Source organism: Pagrus pagrus (assembly GCF_965226575.1).
Source record: "Pagrus pagrus genome assembly, chromosome: 3".
NCBI lineage: Eukaryota > Metazoa > Chordata > Actinopteri > Spariformes > Sparidae > Pagrus > Pagrus pagrus.
Window position 1 is genome coordinate 22,424,861 of NC_140187.1, and position 7,778 is coordinate 22,432,638.

General features: G+C 44.0%; 1 protein-coding gene across 1 annotated transcript; it reads left to right on the forward strand.

The window, feature by feature from the left end:
• The first annotated feature begins 2,112 nt into the window (after window positions 1-2,112).
• camk2n1a (calcium/calmodulin dependent protein kinase II inhibitor 1a) lies at window positions 2,113-5,117 on the forward strand. Its single transcript, XM_084349311.1, has 2 exons — window positions 2,113-3,011; window positions 3,808-5,117. The coding sequence occupies exons 1-2, from the start codon at window positions 2,843-2,845 to the stop codon at window positions 3,879-3,881; spliced, it is 243 nt and encodes an 80-aa protein (XP_084205437.1). The 5' UTR covers window positions 2,113-2,842; the 3' UTR covers window positions 3,882-5,117.
• The last annotated feature ends 2,661 nt before the right edge of the window (window positions 5,118-7,778 follow it).

Genomic DNA, 7,778 nt, shown 5'->3' on the forward strand with positions numbered 1-7,778 from the left:
ACACAATGCTCTGTAGATGGTTGCGGGTGATGTTCTGGGTGATTTTAATCACCCGCTGCAGAGTCGTGCACGAACCATGCCAGTTTGTGACGTTTCCAGTCAGGAGCCTTTATATTGCTCCTCTGTAAAAGTTATATAAAAGGGACTGTCCAAAGAAATTTGGTCCTGAATTTGACTTTTGCACTGTATGTTCAGCTAAAAAAATTATGATCTTATGTTAATCTGTGTTTTGTGTTTGGCTGTTTCACACATGAGATATTTCTCTTGTCTTGTGTTTCTGTCTGTTTTCTTCTTGTGGCTTTGAAGTGAGAGGAGCTTTCACAGTGACTGATTTTACAAACCTCTATGCACCATTTTACCAGATCACTGTCACTCAAACTTGATCAAACTACAGCCACGCCGGCCTGGTGGAGAAAACTATCTGGGTGTTTTAGTATTATGTTAGAAAATAATAACCAGTGGACGAAGTATTCAGATTGAAATGTGGTTCTCCGGTCCTTCGTTCTCCAGCAGTTTACAATTGTCTTTGTTTCACGTTCTTGAATCTTCTTTTAATCGATACCAACATGGCTGGACGGTGTACATCCAGCTTCGTCCTCTCTGGGTTCACAGCACAACTCCTTCATCTGCACATGTTACTCTACCTCTGTTTCTCTCACACCTGTCCTTCCTAAAACGTGGCAGGTAAAGAACCAGTATTTACTCGAAGGCAAGGGGACAGTTAATATAAATGAAATGCTACACATGTAAATATACAAATAAAATAATAGGTAAAGTGCTTTAAATAATAAAATAAACATTGTATTCAACAATAAACTCAGTTCTGCACGTCCAAAACAGTGCCGTGGAATCATTTACTGATGGTGTATATAAACTACCACAGTATACAGCTTAGCGAGCAGCACCATCAGTATTGTGAACTTAAGTGGTAAAAAATAACCCAAAGAAAACGTTTACTGTAACTACGGTTACACCTAGTATCATCCAGTATTTGTCAGCTGTGGCGGCTTTTCAAAAGTTACACAGTCATCGCTTCTCATTTTTTATGTCTAACCTAATTTTTCACTTTATTCTTTACTATTTTAAATAACACAACAATCCATCTCTACACGAAGCTCTGCAGCCAACGGTTAAACAAATATATATAAAGTTAACATTCCTTTGACATGGCTAATGTTCAGGATTGGCACGTTTGTTGAGGCTTAATTAATCAAAAATAATCAATACGGAGACTGATAAAATCACATGCTGTGACCCCGACAGAGTCGTTACTGAGATGATCTGATATGAAAGGTGAGCCTCTTGATAAAACAATGGCCCGTGTACTTCCACAGGGACTAGGTGTGTCATGACTGCACCTCTTCTATGAATAGCTGAGGACATATTAAAGTTAGTGCTGCTGCAGCCTCACATATCAGCTTTCATCTCATTGTCTGGGTAATGATATAAGTTTCTCTGAGCGAGGATAAGTTCAGATTTAATACCCGTCCATTGGTCCGTGTCCTTTACTGCAGACCCTTTTGTGCTGCTGTTCCTATAGAAGACAGATTTATGTAAACAGTACAGTGGGAGGTAGACCTGATGAGAATGATTCAACCTAAAGAGGGGGCTTCATTTCACAAAGCAGCACAGCCCACTGATCTGGTAACTTTACACCTATAGTGTGAGAAAATGGATCTTTTGAGAGCTGAGGACATTATCATTATATGATCTGAATAATGAAAATGTAGAGTGTGAGGAGGTCGTTTTAGGGATTACTGGACTCTATATCATCAAGTTGTGTTTTTAAAACATCTCAGTATGATGTTGTACCGAGTAATCTGGATACTTTCCCCCAAGTAAAACCTGGAACATCATCAGATGGAGCATGGACTGAGCAGCCGTTGTCTCAACTCAGAAAATATCCAGATATCATCACTCAGTCAAACAGCTTCCTGGAGCAGATCCCTGATCTCCATCCGAGGACATCTCAAACCCCTTTACAGCCCCTCCACACTGACATCACAGCTCATGGCGAAAGCGGGTGAAAATAGCGCAGGCCCCTCATATTGAACTGGAAGTGCGCCATGGGGCCAAAAGTCACATCTCAGCCTATGAAAACACCGCCATCCTCTGGTGAGCTCTGACTCGGTGGACACGCTCAAACGCCCCTGTGATCAAAGCAATCGCCAATTTCACGATCACATAAAACACTTTGGGATGATTCGGCGTCTCTAACTCGTCGAGCGGCGGCGCGTAAACGACGTTTTCCAAAAGACCTGCGCTGGCTCGCATTCAGGTGCCATCCTTGAATATAAGCTCGCCATTTGTTTGATTGCATCCAGATCCCGGAGAGCGGAGCGCTGGTACACCACGACTCTTAACTGGAAGCTTCTCTGGGCTGCACCAGAAAACCCCCGAACAGCTCCCTCGCCAGGTCTCCCCGGGATCCGTGTTTTGCATCGCTCCTCAATTTGCATTTCTTCCTCAGATTTTCCGTGCGACGGGTTCAGCCGCTCGAAACCAGCGGGCGCTCCACGGCTCCATTGTACGTGCGCCTCCATTTCCAAAGCAATACGCACGGAGAAGAAACCGCTGGAAATCCTGAATAATGTTGCCGAAGCTCCAGGAGAGGGGAAACTGAGGACATTTTTTGATTTTGCTGTTATTTCTGTTGCGTACCTACGGAGACAGACACGTGTCTTCGGGGTAAACAGAAAGGGCTAGATCGTGTCAGCAGATAGCATTGTGGTTTTTTTTTCTCCCCCCTCTTTTGTTTGTTACAGACGGCCGAGTTCAAGCTTGGCGACGAGCTTTTTTACATTTCAGTTCGTGCGCCTTGGTGATAAAGACGCATTTGGAGATGTCGGAAGTGCTACCTTTCAACGAAGAGAAAATGAGTCATTATGGAAATGAGGGCGACGAGGGACACCTTTCCTTCACCTGTCGTCTTCAAGACACCAACAACTTCTTCAACGGCTCACAGAATAAACGTCCGCCGAAGCTGGGACAGATAGGCAGGAGCAAACGGGGTAATTATATAATTAAGGCGTTTTCGTTTGCATGGTGATGTGTTGAATGCGCACATAGGTTACCAGTGGATCACAATTAAAGGATGTGTGTGTGTGTGTGTGTGTGTGTGTGTGTGTGTGCAGCCACATAGGCAACACCTTTGCCTGGACATGTCCTCCAGTGGAGTGATGAGATGATGATCTGTTGTCTGCATGCGTGTGGGATGTATGGGCTTTTTAAATATTCTATTCGCATTGCAACACAAGTTGGGTGCGCAGTGCGTGCCGCTAAATGCCATCTGAATGCTGCTCAGCTGAGTTGTGCTGCTGGATGTCCCCTCCCCTGTGACTGCTTGGATTGATTGAGATCTGTGTGCTTGTGCAATTATGATTTTTTTTTTGTGTGTTTGCATGATCATCTCAGGCTGTTTCTGATGACACCCATGAGAGGGTTCTTCGTGCTGGCACACACATGCACAGTTGCATGTACAGTAGCGCGCAGACACAACATGGACAAACATGGCAAACGGGCAGACGTGCGAGGGTTGCACCTGTGGGTGCACGGCAAGGAGATGCGCAGAAATACAGACATGCATATTCACAAATGTGCCTCACGCACACGCAACCGCGCTCATCTTTATCTTTCTCTTTTTGCATACTCTTCCCATCATATGCACGCACACACCACCTCTGCTCACACAGCGCAGTCCCACTGGTTCTGGGCTCTAATGCCCTGCTGTCAGTCGGTGGTGGATTTGCAAGACGCCACACCAAGATGAGCCCCCCTCATTAACTCTCTCTCCCCTGTCATCCACAGTTGTGATTGAGGATGAGAATGGCGACGACGAAGCGCTGAAAAATGGAACAGAGAAGACCCCGGCAGAGGCTTAGAGCGCCCGGCTCACCACCCCCCAAAAGACACTCTTGAAATTTTTTATGGCGATATTTACCAGTTTTAATCCAAAGACACTGTATATAAGCACTTTCTCTCATGTGGCAGCAAGCAGCACTTCCACGCCCTCCTCTCCCAGTCAGTCATGGCCATCCGGGTGACACTCACTGGCAGGGGCGGGAGATGGCAGCAAAGGAGACCCCCAGGTGGACCCCCCCGACACACACACACACACACACACGCGCACACACACACAGACACACTCACACGACCAAACACACCCTCGATTACAGGGTTTCGCCATAAATCCAAAAGCGGGAGAAGACTCCAAGAGGGGGGGGACGAGGTGGAGGAAGGAGGCGACGCTGTCGAAATGCAGAAATCAGGGACAGGATACAGAAATAAATCTGATATAAAACTAAAGCACACACTTCTCCTATATCTTATCAATCAAACCTATGGTACCATTCTTTCTGCTCTTCATTTTGATCGAGGGCAAATGAATAACAGAGTTTGTAAATATGGAAAGGGTAGCCCATATTTTCTTGCACAAAGTGGGAAGCGGTAAACTGGTTTGTTCTCTGTGTTGAAGACTTTATTTATTGATCCTTTGGAATATGTCTTTTGCAGTGACTTAAGGCCCGAGGGAGTGTTCTTTTGTATGTCGAGAAAAACTTGTGAGTGAATGAGAGTGACATTTTTTTTCACTTAACAATTCTCGATGTTGCCTGAGTGTTTTTTGTTACCATACTTTGCAGCTAAACGAGTCATTTATATACCGTGTACCTCCCACCTGTTTGTAAGCTTCCCAGGCTTTCACCTGGATTGGTTGATACTGTAACTTGACTGTACACACCCTATTGATAAACTATTTATATTGCATTGTGCATTATCGTGTGTGCCAAAATCTCATGAGGGATATACTGTACCGGACAACTTGTAACTTCTGTTTTTTTGTGCTTTATACATTTACTCATACGATTCAGTCGTTTTGTTGGGTTGCCATTTTTTAGGGCTCTTTCTTAAAAACACTGAAGTACCAACTCATGCATGGCAAATATGAAATCATGCATGCACGGCAGAAGTTCTGAAACTCTTGTGTATTCTTGAAGCACCTCGTATACAGCTTTGAATGACAAACCTCGAGAAACAGTCTTAATTCTGCGTTGTACTGTACGATTCACACTGATTTGTACAGTGGCCTAATATCTTGTAATAAAGATTATGACAAAGTACTATTTACTGTTTAGTGTTGATTGTGGTTTACAATACGGAATGATGTACTCGATGTTGCTTTCTGTTTTTTAAACTGTTTTAAAACTGTAGCAAAAAAACAAAAGTCTAGTTTTGTATCAGAAAGATATAGACAGTAGCAAATAGCTTGGCTGACTTTTGGATATGTTCCTTGTACAGTTTCCCCTGTTGTTATTGGATTGCCTATCTGGCTGCCAAGGAAGGTCAAGTCAGCATTTTCCACTGTGAGAAAGTAGCATCCCAGTCCTCGGAAAGATCAGATATGGAAGGAGACAGAAAGATGAGCGTCAAGAATTTGAAATCCACATATTTTGTGGATTTGCTCAGAGAGGAGAGTTGAGACGCTCGGCTCGGACAACTGCGCAACATCCTGCCATCTCATGAAGTGCTACAGTATTGCAAATGATTCTGTGGGGAAAATGTACACCACTGCTTCCCAATGCAATAAATGTCTGTTTGCATCTAAAAAAAATCTCAGCTCCTCTCTTTAATCAAGTCCTCCCTTTAACTCCGTTGCCAGAGATGTAAATGGTGCAGGGCCACTGAGGCATGTGGAACACTGATGAGACGTGACATTTCCAACTCTGCTGTGGTGACTAAATGATTCATGTTGTGTGACGAGCCTCTGTCAGCGTACAGCATCTTAAACTCCCGACCGCCGGGGTGTGTGTGCTGGGAACACATACATGCAGCGCACACACATGTCCGTTTCAGCTCCAACTGCAGGCGAGACTAACATATTGCTCACCCCCCCCCTCCCCCCCTTTCCCCAGTCTTGACAGACATGAAAGGAGCTGCCTGGGCTGGGTACCATGGTAACGGATGCACCTTGCACTCGATGGGTGCTGCGCTGGGTTTTCGGTGCAGAATAGTCTTCCCTGAGCCTCGGCTTGATACCATCGCTATCTTTAATGGAATGTTCTCCATTCTCTTATCTCTGCCCTCTTCTCTCAAGACCCCCTATTCACTCAGTGGCGTGACCGCATTATCCTGCCAAAATAGTCCCTTCTTCCAAGACGGCAGTCAACCATGACGATGGCGCCTACTGCAGCAGCAGCCTATCCCCTCACACAGAATGAGAGGATGTTACATTTAGGGAGTAATGGTCTATGATTTTTCTGTGTGGTGGATCCTTTCATCCAAGACGTTGCAGAGAGAGCGCGATGTGATCGGACCGAGCTCGGCTCTGATCGGTCTCAACACAGGGTCACACACTGTTCCCACACAGTCAAACCTGTAGTGACACGCTGCAGGAAATCACAGAAGCACGTTAGAGTAGTCCTGCAGAAATCATCCGTTTGAATCGGTAATTTGTGGCGCACACATGCCATTATTTGCCTTTCAGTCAATCTGAAGGTCAGGTTTGTTGTTCTCATTTTTAACCTTTTCCTACTCACCACATTACATCTTTTTGCACCCATAGTAAATCACAACTACAAAGGCAGCCACACATGTGACTCATACAGTAGTAAGTTGAATACCAATTATCAGCATGCGTCACCTTTTAGCTGAGCTTTGGAGAGAAGAGTGGATTTTTGCAGGCAACGTAAGACGACCAGCAGAGAAAAAGAGAGCTAAAGAGTCTTTGCTTGAATGCTGAATTGCAGGTGCATCGGTCATAAACACTGCAAGATGACACCGTGTCTGAACAGTCACGAAGTGCCAAACACAGAAAATCTGCATTACAAGACAGGAACCGGTGTCACGTGTGAACACACACCAGCACTAAACGGGATAACGTTCCTGCTGATGCCTCAAACTGAAACCTCAAAGGTGCCACAAAGTCATATCAATACTTCTCTACTTTTAATATCGGTGTATTGATTTTGAAAAGCTGAATGGAAATACAGCAGGACAAACACACAAACACATAAACCAACAACAACAAATGGAAGGAAAGAAGAACACTTCCTGTAACATGAAAGAGGAGAAATTACTCATAAATTATCACTGAAGTTACAAGGTACTGGCACAAAACACTACGACAGGTTGCCAGATTTTCTGAAAGAGTCCCTCTCTGTTTGACATAGTAAATCTAAATCAACACCTCTCACAGCATCAACAAATATTAAGGATTTTAAGCCTTACCATACAGCAGAATACGAAGAAGAAACTCGTATCAGTAATCTGCCTAAGTGGATTATTCACTTTGACTACAGAGCAATTTAAAGACCTATGATAAAACTCTTTAAAATGTATTGATTTGAATGCAACATATTGATATTCATTGTGTCCACAATTATGTTTACAAAGCTGGCAAACCAATAACACATTTTTCCATAATTGTTTGTTTAAACATGTAAAGTTTGGTACTGTAGCTGTGCAGTCATATGAAACATAAGTTGTGGTTCATGATGTGTTTTGTGGTTCTTTCCTTTCTGTTTTCTTTGTCCTCATAACTGGGAAGTTACAGTACACACAGTACATCAGAGGTGAGTTGGTCATTTACAGAGACTGTTTGCAGGTAACAGCATTGATTGTGATCACCAGTGTTTAAGTATATTTGATTCACAGATATATAAATAATTGACTAGTCCTTAAAGGGGCTCTGTGGAGCTTCTGTGCTGTGGTGGAAGCTGGTCCGAAGCTGAACTGAGTCCTTCACAAAGAAACCCCACAGTCCAGCAGCAATAAACAGCTTC